Source organism: Colletotrichum phormii, assembly GCF_030913505.1.
Source record: "Colletotrichum phormii strain CBS 102054 chromosome Unknown BDP81scaffold_2, whole genome shotgun sequence".
Classification (NCBI taxonomy): Eukaryota; Fungi; Ascomycota; class Sordariomycetes; order Glomerellales; family Glomerellaceae; genus Colletotrichum; species Colletotrichum phormii.
In genome coordinates this window covers 3,600,603-3,616,561 of record NW_026851444.1, presented here as the reverse complement: position 1 = coordinate 3,616,561, position 15,959 = coordinate 3,600,603, and the positions used below count along the sequence as shown (strand labels likewise).

Here is a 15,959-nt window from a genome sequence, read left to right as displayed (position 1 = left end):
CGTTGTGACCAATGTGACCTAAGCTGTGTTTCCTGAGGTGAGTCGTGACTGTTACTTAGGCTATCTTTTTGGCGGTTCCACGCCGTAGTGACCGGTCTGACAGAGAAGTTTTGCATCAACCGTCTTAGAGCGATCATACATGTACGAGTTGAATATTAAGTTGTATTCCGCGAATGGTATCTAAGAATCGAACGATGACAAGCTGGAATCCCAAGTGGGAATCTCACGGCACAAATTCCACCCAAGTCGCAAGGTCATCACTCGCAACTTCAATCCTGACCTTTTTCAGTCATGGTAACTTCAATCCGGGAGCACCGCTCCTGAACTTCCCATCATCAAGCATTTAGCACTTGGCGCCGGAGCTGGAGGGAATACCAGAGCACTCTGAAGAGGACTTGCCACCGGTAACGGATACACCAGACCACTTCCAGTTGGAGCAGGCACCCTTGGCGCAAAGGATGTACACGTTGGTGCCCTTGGCGGCGACGGTACCCTTGACGTTCTTGACGGTGACATTGGTGATGGGGATACCGGCGGTGGGCTTGCCGGTAGGGCTGCCGTTCTCGTAATCCTGCTGGATGACAATGCCCTTCTTGTTGATGTTCTTGAGGGTGATGTTCTCGAAGGTGATACCGTTGACCTTACCGGTCTTGTTGGCAATGGTCTTGATGCGGATACCGTTGTCGGCCTTCTCGATGGTCGAGTCACGGATAATGATGTTCTGGACGGTGTTGTCGGTACGTCCACCAACGGAGCCGATGGAGAGACCGTGGGAGCCGTAGCAGTATCCGTTCTCGAAAGTGATGCCAGTACCGGAGTTGATGGCCAGGCAGTCGTCCTGGTTGTAGACCTTGGCGCCGGAGATGGTCACGTCAGAGGACTGACCGACATCGAAGGCATCGGTGTTGTGGCCTCCCTTGGAGTCACCCTCCTTGTTGTCGAAAAGGATGTTGGAGCTAGAGAACAGTTGAGTCAGCGTGGGTTCCATGAAGCCGGCATTGAGTTGTAACTTACACCTTGAGGCCGGAGACGCTGTTGATGGAGAATCCGTGGGCCGGGGTGTTCTTGACGTTCAGGCCAGAGATGGATCCGTCGTTGATCTTGACCTTGAAGAACTTGGGCTTCTTCTTGCCACCGTTGCCTCCCTTGCCGTCCCACCAGCGCTCACCCTCGCAGGAGATGGAGTTGCCGGAAGCACCGACAACGCTGACCTTCTTACCGCCGATGGCGATGAGGGGGCCCTCCCACTCCTTGTAGCCGAAGGTGGTGGTGCCCTTGAAGGTAACTTTGGTTCCGTCCTTGAGGCCAGTGAGGTCGAGGGTCTCGCCGGCGGGGACCTTGATGCCGTTGAGGACGATGTCGGTGCAGGAGGTCTTCTTGGACATGGCCGTCTTGGCGTCGGTGAAGGTGCACGAGGCACGGGTGTCGAGCTCGGCGGGGGCGGCGGCAGCCAGGGCGCTAAGGCCCGCGACAACGGAGAGGAACTTCATCGTTTCTTGATTTATTTTGGTATGTGATCAACACGTGGGATACTTCGAGTATGTACAGGAATGTCGAATGAGAGACTAGAGTCGGTGAAGAAAAAGAATGTGGTTGAAAAGAGTGTGAATGAAGAAGCTCGATGGGGTATCGAGAATAGAAGCAAAAGATGTGGGCAGAAAAGACGATACTTATACGATGTTGTCGAACATGTAAGTCTGTAGACCTCCTCTTCCCCTTTCATTTAGAATCTGCTCGGTGGAAGCTCGTTGGATTTCCGCAACTGGATACGGTGCGGCTCCCACGCCGGATAGTCGGCATCACCATTGTCTATCTCCCCGGTCTCTGGAAGGAGCTAAGAGGAGCCCACGATTTCAAAACCACCTTTAATCTGACCTTGCAGCGCCGGAGTGTTGCCCCAAAGGACCGAAAAGAGGAGGCGACTCTCCACACTGGCTTAAATCATCCAAGCTTCAAATCATGTAAGCCCGCGGCGCGAAGTTAGCACGTGGGGAGCAGAATATTAGGAGAACTGGTCGCCCACTATCCGATGACCCAAGTAAGACGATGGGATCATACCTGGCCATTGTGGACTTGGGACGAACAGGGCTGAGGGGAACCTACACCCAAAGTCGGTGTAAGTCGCCTTACCAGCGAAATACCGAGACATGATCAGAGATCACCTTCCAAGACTTCCAGACCGTCTGATCGAGTCGATTTCACCACCTTCGACGCGTGGCGGCAATGAAGAAACTGCCTCTTCAGGTAGTATTTCAATCTCAGTGGCATCTTGGCTTCCTCTTGGCATAGGCTTGATTTGCCGATCGATCCGATCATGGACTTCTTGGGATCCAGAAAGCCCCAGAAAATCACGGTCTTTTACCCACCAACAGTTGCGGCTGACCCAGTATTTCCCTGTGTGAATTTGTTTGAAAGGGGAAGTTTCCACAGAAAGGAAATGCCAAGAAGGGAGGTGAGGTAAGGATTCTGCAGGTGTGTGATAAGGCGATGTGCATCTGCCAACTTACTCCAACATGGCATGTTTCTTTCCAGCCAACAACATTGATCATTGTGAGTAAGTACGAAAACCTGTCGAGAGTTGATTCCTGTCTTTCGTGAGGCTCATCCCGCCGTCGTCTCGTTAAGATTTTGATGACGAACGAGACCGGAGAGCCCGGGCTTTACCTAAAGTGGTGTAATTAACCTTAAAGCCCTAATTGCAATCCAAGCATCCGAGGACCGACGAGCCGCCTGCCTTGTGGGGACAGAGCCTCTCCTTTCGGCGGATACGGATTTCCGCGTAAACTTGCCCTGTCAGCCGACGGGAAGCTGTAAGGGGCGAGCAGGCCTCCTATTCTCGGCCCCGAATCAGGATCACTTCGAGACGGACATGTTTGTTGGGTGACAAGTTTAGACGGATGAACTTGGGTGAACTTCGGGCTTGATCCGACGGTGGACATTTCCGTCATCTACGTGGACCAGGGGTACGGCAGACTGCAAGAGGCACTCCGCAAAAGCAGAAATCGAATTTTTTAGTCACCCTACTACCGATTATTAAACTTTATATTAATAAAATGAATTATAAATTTGGTTTATACAAAAATACGGCTTAAAATATATTATTAATTAAGTTTATAAGACCCTATAATTATAGCAGTATATAAAATTATATATTATTATAAATTATTGACGTGGTTTATTAGTTCGCCGGCCGGACCAGTCAGCCGGACGTTTTTTTCTAAACACACTTATGTCTAAACCACTTAAACCTTTGACGCGTAAAATCTTAATAACTATAATGCCAATCTATACCTAAGAAAACAGAGTCATTCTTGCGACTAAAACGATCCGATCGATATATACTAGAGGTAGTAACTTAGATATTTTATATACCATAAAGACCTACGGTATCTCAAAGAGCACCTTAGCTGATAGAATAAATAACCGACCGTAACGTAAACAAACTCAACCCTAATAATATAAGCCCGATCCAATTAAAGAGAAAATACTTCTTTAATACGTTATTAAATAGGATTTTAAAAGATTTCTTTTATACATTAGCGGTATAAAAGATATGTTACGAGCAGACAAGGCAATCAACTATGGCACAAAGCAAAAGCTTTGATAATGATGACTCCGGCATCATTGTCCCTTGTTCTGCATTATATAGCTACGCGCCCACAGTGACAAGTTGCAGCGGGCGTAACAAGATATATCTAATTTCCTATTATAAGTATATAATACCGAGCCTATTAGCAAGCAATAGGCTAGGCGGTTTATAGACTTATAGCCTATTTTAAAAACTAAGTTTAATTGTCTATACAATTATTAAAGAGCTCTTTAAAAAGACCCAGAGGTTATTTTAAAGTGGTTTATATTATTATGTAATATAATACCAGGTATAAAATCCAAGAGGAGGACCTATATAATTTCGACGAGACTAGCTGTCACGGGCTGGAGCCCGGTTGAGATCTCCGGCCTTGCCAGAGCCGCATGCACACCCCTCTGCTGGGAAGCTGTCCGACCGCGACCTGTAATAACCGATTATTACATTAGATTATTATATTTGGTTATGCTATAGGCCGGAGCCGGTCGAGATGTCCGGCTTTGCCGGATCCACTATTCTACCGCAGTATACCGACGATTCCGGGCATATTATATTATAGCTATACGCGAACCCCTGTGATTCCTCGTTTTCCTCCTCAGCTTAGAATAGTTAATCGACGGCACCTCTACGTTGAATAAGCCTAGGGGCCAGCCCCTTACACAATATATTCTAAACATTACTAAGATTCAAGGTATTATCTCTAAAGAGCCTCTTAAGTACTATCGTCTTTTTCATAGTATATTCGAAGGCTAGAAGCTCTACTTCTATTGTAAATATAATAATAATACTTTAGCATATCGCCTTCTACTAAACGGCTCCGCCGAAGAGGAAGAAGATATATCTCTATTAAGATTAATAAGTTAAGTCGTTAGCGAACGAAGCACTATTTACTACAAAGAGGATATAAGTACCGTCTTCCGTTCCGTAGTAAATCAATAAGTATTTAGTATAATAAAGATATCTAACTATTTATTTAATAGCGCGGATATAAGCTTTACTTAGATTAATAAAAAATCTTAATAATAAAGATGCCGCGAAGGCGACCTCAGGTCGGATTATTATTAACGCATATAAGATTAATCTAATAATCTCTTAATAGAGCTTTACTTCGGCCTTAGTCGCTGTTTCTTCGTTTGGTATAAAATCAACCATCAAAAGAGGGGTAGCCGGTACGAAAATATCGTTAAGACTAAATCTTACTATTATCATTTTAATATACTAGTTATAATAGAGGTAAATATACCTAGCAGCACGATCTTTTATAATATAAATACTGAAATACGACTTAGCTTCGCCTATATCTTTTATCTTATAAGCTTTCTTTAGGCCGTCTATTATTATATTCCCGATATGTTCGTTTTTCTTATAGTATGTTACAAATATATTGTCTATATAGAACATGACAAATACCTTTACTTAGAATATTTACTAAAATTCTAAAACTTATATCTAATTAGTACCTTAAAACTAGTACTCTATAATATAAGAAATATATATTAACATTTTAATAAATATAAGGGTTACAGATGTTTCTTAAATATATCTAGACTCAGTGATTTTCCACGATTTTAATAATATATTTATAATTATAAATACAAGTATTATAGGAGTTACGTGCTTAAGAAGTCAAATGGTAATGAAAGGCTTAACTAAAGTACGTATCTACTGAGATACAACGCTTTGTACGCACGTACAGCCCGTATTTAAATACGCTTTACATATACATATTAAAGCGCCGACAGGCACATATGCCCGTATAAACTTAATAATAAATGCTCGGACTTAAGCACCACATGTGATTACATGTGATTACATGTGATTACATGTGATTACATGTGATTACATGTGATTACATATGATTACATGTGATATTTGTATTATATATAGACTACACTTTCCCACCATATCATAGAATAATCATCAATACAATCGATTCTCTGATTATCCCAACTCGTACCTCAACTTATTTACCTTTTCCCTTTTTGCCTACCTCTAACCTCTTAGTGAAAGTAACCTAAGTTTTACCTCCTAGGCCTTATAAATTGATAAGAGTACGAAGAGCTTCATAGATATATTAATAAAAAGCTTATAAAGGGGCATATTAGACCCTTATTATTACCCGCTAGAGTACTACTTCTTTTTATCCTAAAGAAAGGGAAGAAGAAATTAAGACCTATAATCGACTATAAAGGACTTAACATAATTACTAAGAAGAATTATTACCCCTTACTGTCACAGACCCGCTGTCCTAGCCCCCAACCTTGAGGTTGGTGTTGAGTAATCCGGTGGCCGGGTTACGTAAGCCTGAGGCTGGATAAAACCCTGCATCCTGTATTCTGTCGCGCATGTCCAGAAACGTAGCTCCTTGAGCTACGTCTTGTCAACAGAGCCTGTACCTGCTTAGGATAGAGCCTGCCCGTAGCAATAGATTGTCTGATCCGCCTGCCCAGCATCCACCTGCCAAACAACCTGCCTGCTACCGTGACACTTACCCCTTATTATAGAACTTAGAGATCTATTATACGAAGCTTAATAGTTCACTAAGATAGATCTAAAGGAAGTATTTAACTAGATTCGAATTAAGAAACAAGACGAATAGAAAATAGTATTCCGAACCCATAGAGAACTCTTTAAGTACCTCGTTATGCTCTTTAAACTTACTAACGTACCCGCTATATTCTAGATAATAGCAAACTATGTTCTTAGAGAATATATAGATATCTTTAGCGTTATTTATATTAATGACGTCCTTATCTTCTCTCTCAATATAAAGATATATAAGGAATACGTCTATAAGGTATTTTAGAAACTCCAAGATATAAAACTCTTTATTAAACCCGATAAATACGAATTCTATACGTAAAGAGTCGACTTCTTTAAACATATAATCATATCTAAAGAAATCTATATATAGAAATTAAAAGTCGAAGTAGTTAAGGACTAGCCTATACTTTAGAACGTTAAGAACGTTTAAGAATATAGTAGTTTTAGAACTAATTATTATAATCCTAGACCCAAGTTCACTATTCGAAGTCGAGACCGATGCCTTAGACTTCGCTATAGAAGCGGTCTTGGGATAATAAGACGAATAAAGAAAACTTCATCCTTATATATTCTACTCTAAAGCATTCTACAAAGTAGAACTGAATTAGTAAATCTACGATAAGGAATTAATAGCTATAATTAAAGTATTTAGAGAATAGAAATTATAGTTATTAAGAACTAAGTATAAAGTTATAGTCTATATAAATTATTTTGTCCTAGAGCCCAGCTCGAGTCCATTCTTATATACAAGTCCGATCCTAACTGAACAGTGCTGAACAGTCCCCTTTGTCTGGATATGCTAGATTGTTACGCCCGCCGCAACTTGTCACTGTGGGCGCGTAGCTATATATGCAGAACAAGGGACAATGATGACCGGAGTCATCATTATCGAAGCTTTTGCTTTGTGCCACAGTTGGTTGCCTTGTCCAGCTCGTAACATAGATATGTCCCATATCCAACATATCCTTATCCCTTATCATATCTCTTATCATCACGTGACTTGTACTATAGTTCTTCCGTTCCTGGGGTTTCCCCAATGTTCCGTCCCGTCCTGCGTATATGATGCGCCGTAGCCGCCAGGCGTCAGCGGGGCACGCCCTGGTCTCATGTTGGGTCGTAACATATAAGTGGAGTTAAGGCCTTCTTTTGAGTCTTTAGCGTCCTTTATTTCTTTATATAGGGTCTTAGTAGGTATAGGAGCCTTACCCTTAGAGTCGTTAAAAGAGGTGGACGAGGTAGCTTTAAAAGATATCGTTGTTCTTATTATTAATAGTTAGTTTTATAAGGTTAACTTACTAAATAGAAGCAGTTAAAGTATTATGGCCAGCTAGTTGTAGTAAGGTATATTTAGAGAAATTAAGGCTACAGAACTAATAATAATAATAATCGGATGTAATAACCGGATATAATAATTAGAAAATTATTGCATATAGTTAAGTAGTCTTAGATAGGTTATATTTATAAGGTAAGTAAGGCTTTGGTAATTAATTATAGCCTTATCAAAGAGGTTCTTAGAGAAGATAACTAGCTAAAAGCGATTATAAGATCTAATACGAAGTTAATTACTAAAGAAGCTATAGGAAGTCTGTCCTAGAGCCCGGCTCGAGTTTATCTTATATACAAGTCCTAATCTTGAACATATCCTTTATCTACTTAATTACTATAGTCACTTACTTTCTTTATTATTACGTAACTTATACTATAGTTCTTCCGTTCCGTGAGGAGTCATCTGAGTTCCCGGGTTCTTTGTATATATCTGGTAGATAGCCGCCGCAATCCTGCGGGGCAGGCCTTGGTCTTGTTTATACATGTTGGGTCGTAACATTATACCGCCTAGTTAACTGCCTTTACGTAATTTACGGCGCCTCCGGTTATAAGTAATTATTATTATATTAGTTATAACTAAGTTACGGGATTAATAATTATATTTATTTATATGTAGGGCATGTATAGTACTTTAGCGTACTTAACTGTACGGCTACCGTAAGTCTACTGAGAAAAAGTGTTTTGGCGGAGTGCCTCTTGCAGTCTGCCGTAAGGGGGCCCTTGGGCCCTTTTTTATCGGGTTCCGAACTTTGCGACTCCCCTGCTTTTATTGTCGGGTTCTGCTGATTCATGGTGGGCTAATGGATTGGATCTAACCGACTCGAGTAGGTTTTGCCAACTCACGGCGCAATTCGAACGGCAGCAAAAACCGACTTGGTAGTGGTTCATGCAGCAGCATTCAAGCTTACACACTTTAGCCACCGGATTCTGGCCATGGAGATTCAACATACATGAAACTGCCGGTCCTTGGAACACTTTATTTCTGTCTCCGCATTACGCTAGAAGGAAAAAGAAAAATACGAAGTCTCTTGTTCGGTCACTGAAGGTGTGGTGGATTTGGTCTTTATGAGTTGTCTCTTTTCTGCTCGGCCAGTTGCGGATATCCCGCTACAAATGACTCCGGAGTTCGTCTTCGGTCCATTTCCACAACTCCTCCCTCTTGTCCTTGTCATTGCTCAGCCTCGTACCTTTACCGGTGACGCCAACTGGGAAGTAGAAAGTGCCGCTCTTGACGTCCGGGTTGAAGGACGCCCAGAGCTGATTGAGCGCGCCTTTTTGAGGACTGACGGCTACAATTTTAGTGCCGAGGTACACAATCGTGCCCAAGATGAAGTTGGAGTTGTTGATAATGGACTGTGCCAGATTTGTGTCGACGACACCCGGGTGCACACTGACAATTTTGAGCTCAGTGTGCCGCTCGGCGAGGGCGGCAGCATAGTGAATGTTGGCCACCTTAGAGATCCCGTAGCGATAACGGCTGGGAGTTTCGGGCATCTTGGTCTTGAGCTTATCGAATTGGTAACTGTCTTTGGGCGCCCAGCCTTCCGCGCCCGAGGAGAGAAATACGACCCGCACGTCTGGGTTCTCGGTCGCCGTCTTCTTCAAGGTGGGCATCAGAAGTTGAGTGAAGAGTGCATGGCCCATGTGGTTTGTGCCAAATTGGATCTCGTAACCCTCCTTTGTGAGCCCCTCTGGAGTCGCCATAATTCCAGCATTGTTGACGAGCAGGTCCAGCCGAGAAGAAGACTCGTTGAATTGTTTCGCGGCGGCTTTGATACTCTCGAAGGAGGACAACTCAAGCGGCAGATGAGAAATCGGCGCGACGCTGGAGCCTTCTTTCTTGAGTGCTTCTATTGCAGCCTCTCCTTTTTCCTTTGAGCGGCCTGCGAGGTAGATGTGCGCGGGGTTGTGCTTTGCAATCTGCCGGATCGTCTCCAGCCCGAGGCCGGCATTACCACCGGTGACGAGAATGACCTTTCCTGTTAAGTCCGGGATATCAGAGTCGGGCTTGAAGTTGTGCCCGCCCATCAAGAACGCCGTTGCCATCTTTGAGTTTGATTAGTTGTATGTCTATGTCGTTTAATATCTGACTGCGTCTATCGTTGAACGAGGTTGTGCAAGTCATGGGGACAGTTCTGCCGCGCAAACGCGTGAGTCTTTATATACTCTCATTTAGAGTTTCGCGTTTCAAACTTGGCGTCCGACCGTCCCGAGCTCGACACCAGCTCACCGACGATATCGGTTGCAAATGTGGTATTGGTGGTTTCAGGGTTCAGGGTCCCCCGCTTTGACCGATAGTTCCAGAGGTCGTTAATGTTTGGGCGATAATAGTCCCATGCGTATTATAACGACACCAATGGACCTGCCGAGGTATGTCGACGTGTAAATCTGCTTGGGAGGCCGATCATGGTAGGTAGGAGCATTCAAATATTACAGTTTACGAGCCGGGCTGAGGGCCGTCGGTGGAATCTTGACTCCCAGGCCCTAGCAGCCGCCGCGATGTTACCCCAAGCGGGCAAACGGGTGGACATTACACCCGATGATGGCATTGCTCCAATTCACATGTTGCGTCTTGATGATGGATTGCTTCGGAGAAATGGGTCTTAAGGGGGCTCCGGCTTCCACACGAATAGTTTGCGGGGCAACTCTTGGCAGGATCTATTGTCAAAGAAATTTGATATTTTGAACAACACCTGATGGTAGTCTCGCGAATGGTAAGATCCTCTTCGTCATGCCACTCTAAGCCCTAGAACTATCGGCATCATCGACATCCTGCTGGCTCCTGAGCTGTCTGATTCCATTGTACTGCCAGTTGGAGATGTAAGTCTCGAAAGCCTGCTCTCCATGCTTCCCGTTAGATGTCGCGTAAACGCCTACAACGGAACCTAGTAGTATCTTTGTCAGTAAGAGTTCACGTTATCTTCGGTTGGGGCAACTTCACCAGAGTAATAAGGGACCAACTCAGTACCCTTGCAATGCCCGAAAACTCTGACATCGGAGTCTTGCCTGGGACCAGCCAGACCGGCGGAGAATGTGAAATGAGTGCTGTTTACTGCCTCAATCTGGAGAGCAATCTTCTGTCCGGCCCAGCCGTCGGGAAAAGGGTAAACCTCGTTCGGCGGATGTTCAGTCGCCCTGTACGGCGTTTCCGAAATACCACGGAACCTAAGGTGCGGTCGGAGATCCTCGCTTCCCTCCGGCCTCAGCATGACGATGCCGAGATCAAAGTGCTGTGCTTGATCTTGTATGATTGAGACACCGACCTCCATCTCTTCCTTTGTTAGTGACTTTGCCCAGTCGACCTCAACGCGGAATTTGAAGAGTGAGTGAGCCATCCGTCGTCCGACGAAAGTCTGACCACGACCCAAGGCAAAGTCGGCGTCGAAAGCTGTGAGATTCAGGACGGAAGACTTCAGCGCTAATGTGTTCCAATGACCCGGTGGCGAGACTACATAGTTTCTGGCCTTTGGAAGACGCCAGTGGATGATGTGAATGGGCAAATTACTTCCCGGCGGAAAGGTGATGGTATCGTCCGCGTCGCTGAGTTGACCTTCTCCCTTTTCTGGTATAGCTTCCATGGGTAGAGGCCAGCCAGAGACGTCGCCAGTGACCGGCGTGAAGACTGGAAACTCACCCTCTTCCCAGGTGACGGGTGTAAGCACTGTCTCTCTTCCCATCGGCAGGTTGCCAAAGTATGCCCCAGGATCCTGGCCATAGGTGCCGCCAGCCCGAACTGCCAGTGCGACAGACCACCAATTTCCATCCGCATCCTGGAATAGATCAGCATGCCCGACAGCTTGGAAGTAGGAGCTGGTGTCATTCGCAGAAGTCAACAGTGGATTTCCCGGCGCTGGATCGTATGGTCCCTTTAGACTCTTTGATCGAGCCATTGTGACCATATGGTTTTCGCGTGTGCCGCCTTCAGCGAGGAGCAGATAGTACCATCCATCACGTTTCCAGATGTGAGGGGCCTCGGGAGAGCGCCCGCCGGTACCGTTCCAGGGCATGATGATGTCTCCGATTTCGCCGGTTTCCAAGTTGAGCGGCGCATGCATAATTCCTGGATAGTATGCGGCTGTGTGCGCACCCGAGACGTACGTCTTGCCGTCATCGTCCCAGAATGGCGACGGGTCGAAACCAGGGAAGCTGAAATGGACCGGATCTGACCAGGAGTCTGAGCTGTAGGGATCTGTCGATGTGAGGATGAAGTTGTCCCAACGACTATCGTTGGTTCTCGGGAGTTGCTGATTCACAAGAGTGCATAGAAGGTAAAAGTTGCCCTCATGGAAGCGCAACGTGGGGGCATAAATGCCGCTGGTTGCCTTTGGCAGAAAAGCTAGACCTGGCAGCTGATCTGCTCGACTGAATGCGTTGGAAACATGTTTCCAGTGAACCAAGTCTCGACTTGCGTGGATGGATAAACCAGGGAAGGCGAGGAAACTAGATGTAGCACAGAAGAAGGTATTGCCCAATTCTGGAACAAAAATACAGCTCGGGTCCGGCTTGAAGCCGCTAATGATTGGGTTTTGGAAGGTTGAATTTTGAGCTCGGCCAATCCCGGAGAGGGCTAATGTTAGAAGTCCGAATTTCATCGTGAGATCGCTGACTCCTGAGCAACTTCCACGCTATCGGTCCCTTTGACGGGTGGTTCCAATCTGGCTTTCACCATGTTATTAAACTTTGGGGTGTCCCAGGCCTCCTGTCTACCCCGCAGTAGCGAAGGAAAACCTGCATCGCCTTGTGTCGATTTCCACGCCAGAGAAGAAATCTCAGTAGTAGTCGGAAGCCGTCTAAGAGATCACGAGCGAATGTGCGGCGCTTTTCCGAGAGACCGGCGCCGCGGAAGGCCTTGCTCGGAGAATTGTGGTATTAGCCTAAAATCCCGAAGCACCGATCTTGTCCTGTTAAGCTCCAATCCAACTGCGGGGGATATGCAGGATCACCAAGGCCAAGACTGGGGAAGTTAGAGATATGACGCATTTCCGTCAAATCCTTCGCTCGCAGTAGCAGCAAGCTATTCACTTGGTTAATTAGAAAGGCACTTGCATATCCGATGCAGATTTCGATCAGCATGGGGTGCGCCGGAAATATTGCCAACGTTGTTACTTGTTTGCGGCTAACAATATGTTCACCTTTGCTTCGTAGACTTGCGCTTGAAACTTCGTCCCATTCACCCTAACTAGAGCTCCGAAGAACTCAGCCGAAAGGCCGTCTTAAAGACATCTTTTCATGCCTTCAACGCTTCTCGGCACTGCTTCAGGCCTCTGCGTTGTTTACCATCCTCATCAAAGTTTTCTTCGCTCAGCCACGCTCCCAAGCCACCCTTGATCACCGGCCACTCATCATCTGTGATGCTGAACCAAGCTGTATCTCTGCGCCTCCCCTTGGCAACCATGTGTTTTCTGACAAATGTCAGTGACCGACCGAGACTGAGCTCCATAAATGTCTTACCTGAAAATGCCTTCATACGTATACCCCAACCGCTCAGCAGCTGCGAGGCTCGGCTTGTTCAGATGGTTCGCTTTCCATTCGAGCCTGTAGTTACCCAGGCCTTCGAAAGCATTCTTCATGAGAAGGTACTGGGCCTCGGTGGCAGCACGCGTCTGCTTAAGCTGCTCACTGAAGATGATGCATCCGATCTCAATGTGTCTGTGGGCCGGAACAATGGAGAGGTATGCCATCACACCCACTGGCTCGGATGATGGATCCGATGCCGGGCCAGATAATATAGTGAAGTACAATGGGTCTTTGGAAACGCTCCACTCCTTGAATGCAGCCTCGCATTGTTCGAACTCGAGGAAAGGTTCATTGAAGAGGTATGTCCAGCGCCAAGCATTTTCTTCCCGGCCGAGATGCTTGAAGATGGCCTGCGCATGCGACGGTTGCAACGGGACCAGGGAGGTGTATTGGCCGTGGAGCGGGGTATGGGACGGGGCTGTTGCCGGATCGGCGGAGGCCACGAGAGGTCCAACGGGAGGGTCCATGATTCCGGCAGGTCTGTCTTGATAGGCAATAACTTAATTACAAGATTTCATAAATGTTCACAACGTTCTCATTGTTCGGAACGAGTTTTGAACTATAAGTATGAGCTTCTGACGATGACTCAGGGGGTCACGGATGTAAATCCTTCAAAGCACGACAGCTTCGGCGCGAAGTGGGGCGACCGGCCCGGTCGCGGGCAAGACTTGGATATCAAATACGCCAGATACGCGCAACTTCGGCGCAGCGTTTCCGGAGCCGATGATGTTCGGGTCGGTTAAGCCGTTGTACTAAGCTATGAACAGATTTCTTCAGTTTCATCACCTGGCTATTGTGCCGCGTCATACCACGATATTCTCACCAAACTTGAATGACTTCAATGAGGAAGTGTGAATAAGCGACTTTTGCTAGCTCGTAGCACACACGAGGCTGGCTGGCAATGAAGCTGTTGGCCTATTAAGTAACTAATAGTGCCAGGCTAGCTGGTATATTATTTCACTCTCGAAGTCAATAGTTCGCTCAGGGAATCCGGCGCGGTGATGACTTCTGCTTCAAAACGCACACGCATTGCATTCCCCCGCCCTTCTCTTTCCGTGCAGTAGCTAGGCACTGGGCGTTCAAACTCATAGAAGAAACAACTCGATGTTATAAAAGAGGGATATATAGAGACTTCCGTCTGTTCGGGCCCGACAGCAAAGGAAACCAACTTCAAGGACTGATCTCTGTTCCCTCAGCAATTCGCCAATAACAATGCGCGATGCTACTGAGTTCTGCAACCTTTCGGCACGGAAGTCGAATGCAACGCTGCCAAGATTATTTGTGGATTTCTAAAGTCCCATTAAGCTTACTTCCTGTTCGTCGCATTCCTCCTTGCTTAGGCAGGGAATGGAAAGCGAAACAAGTCTTGACACAGTCGTCTTCACAATCTTTTTTTTTTTGTTCTATTAAACGCCGTAGCGGCAAAGGCGCAGCCGCCCTTGCGGCAGATCTCCCGAAGGGTAAATGGCGTGGAGGGCCGTAGGCTCGAGCTATATACTCTATAGTACACGCCTTTTCCTAACGTCCTCCAAATCTTGCCTATGGGCTACTGTCTGTTCTATCCGTCCCTAGTTCCCGCTGGTTCCCTAGTTCCGTTGTTACCGTCTGTCCCTCTAGGAGGAGAACTTCGTAAGTCGGGCCTAGGTCAAGACCTAGTCCTTAGTACCGCGGGCAGATCTTCTGAAAGAAGTCTGTCACGCGGAGAAAGGCCTAGAAGCCAATAGGATCAGTAATTAACCTCTTATAGTACCGCTCAAGAGATCCTATAGGTCCTATAGGATCGAGTGGGCTAGAAGGGTGGAGGGTAGGCCACTGATGCCTCCTCACTAGGGTCTTTTAGCAGTAAACTAGATAGTCTACCGCCTTTACCTCCCCGTAGGAGTAGGTAAGTAGTGCTTCTGTATAGTTAAAGCGTTAGTGGTATTACTCGAAGTCTCCATGGCCTGATCGGGCTGCTAGGAGATGATAAAGGATAGCCCGCGGTAGGGCTAGTTCGGGAGCGTAAGCGAGGGTGGCCTTGAGTCCTAGCTGGGTATAGCAGGATGTTGCCTCCCGTTTCCACTATTTTCTGTATTGGCGACGTATACGCTCCTTAGCAAGCCGTTTGATCCCTGAAAGAGTTGCTAGCTGTCCCCTTGGGACTAGTAGGGTTGTGCCCTCCTTAGCTAGGCTGTCTGCTTCTTCGTTTCCTTTAATACCCTGGTGCCCAGGAGACCAATGGGTTCGTATATCGTGTATCCTGCCTACCTCCTGGATCTCAAGGAAGGCCGCTTGTGAGGAGTCTGGGACCTTACCGCGAATCCCCTGAATAACGCTGGTATTGTCGATGCAGATGTGTATAGGCTGGCCTTGGGAGGTCTGAAGGGCCCGTCGGAGCCCAGCCCTCGCCCCCTCCGCCTCACCATCAAACACTTCTGCTATGCCGAGACGGCCGCAGCCCTGGGCTATACGTTTATTGTTGCGGTAGATAACAAAGCCGTACCCTGTAGCTCCGTCAGGAGCTTTGGAGCCGTCTGAGTATACGACTGTATGCTGACCTGGCACAGTCTTGAGCCAGGCCTGGAAGATCCTAGCTGCTACATCCTTCGTCTGTGTAACTATAAGGTCATAAGACCCTGGGAGGTATTGCGGCTGTAGGAGTGCTGGCCTTGGACACTTAGGTAACAGGCCAGCTGTTCTTTGGAGCCTGGTCTGTTGCCGCCCTGGCTGCAGCAGCCTTGGGACCAAGGGATGTTGTTGGTCAACCTTCTGCAGGCGTATAGCGAAGCGTAGTCGCGCTGCTTCGAGGGCTACCTCTGCTGTAGGAAGGCCAGCGTCTCGGATGAGGCTGCTGGTCGGTGTGGTTCTCCAGACAGGCAGGATAGCCCTTGCTGCTGCTGTAATAACTTTGCTAACTCTACGGGCCAGGCCCTTCTGTCCTGTGCCAACTGTAGCTATCTGTAAAGCAGTACTACTGCTAGTATTGGTGCCGCTGTTTAGGGCTGGT

At 46.7% G+C, this 15,959-nt stretch overlaps 4 protein-coding genes across 4 annotated transcripts; all 4 read right to left on the bottom strand.

Moving 5' to 3' along the window:
• Positions 1-144: 144 nt before the first annotated feature.
• Positions 145-1,866, bottom strand: BDP81DRAFT_340522 (endopolygalacturonase). The gene is made up of 2 exons (XM_060586025.1): positions 1,015-1,866; positions 145-956 (listed from the first exon to the last, which is right to left on the bottom strand). The coding sequence occupies exons 1-2, from the start codon at positions 1,488-1,490 to the stop codon at positions 344-346; spliced, it is 1,089 nt and encodes a 362-aa protein (XP_060451141.1). The 5' UTR covers positions 1,491-1,866; the 3' UTR covers positions 145-343.
• A 6,697-nt stretch (positions 1,867-8,563) lies between these two features.
• Positions 8,564-9,502, bottom strand: BDP81DRAFT_457730 (short chain dehydrogenase; the record flags this gene model as incomplete). The annotated part of the gene is made up of 1 exon (XM_060593315.1): positions 8,564-9,502. One exon carries the CDS (start codon positions 9,500-9,502, stop codon positions 8,564-8,566), a length of 939 nt encoding a protein of 312 aa, XP_060451140.1.
• Positions 9,503-10,195: 693 nt separating this feature from the next.
• Positions 10,196-12,048, bottom strand: BDP81DRAFT_308611 (beta-xylosidase; the record flags this gene model as incomplete). The annotated part of the gene is made up of 2 exons (XM_060583477.1): positions 10,196-10,341; positions 10,398-12,048. 2 exons carry the CDS (start codon positions 12,046-12,048, stop codon positions 10,196-10,198), a joined length of 1,797 nt encoding a protein of 598 aa, XP_060451139.1.
• A 635-nt stretch (positions 12,049-12,683) lies between these two features.
• Positions 12,684-13,440, bottom strand: BDP81DRAFT_457728 (acetyltransferase; the record flags this gene model as incomplete). The annotated part of the gene is made up of 2 exons (XM_060593314.1): positions 12,684-12,858; positions 12,908-13,440. 2 exons carry the CDS (start codon positions 13,438-13,440, stop codon positions 12,684-12,686), a joined length of 708 nt encoding a protein of 235 aa, XP_060451138.1.
• Between the last annotated feature and the right edge of the window lie 2,519 nt (positions 13,441-15,959).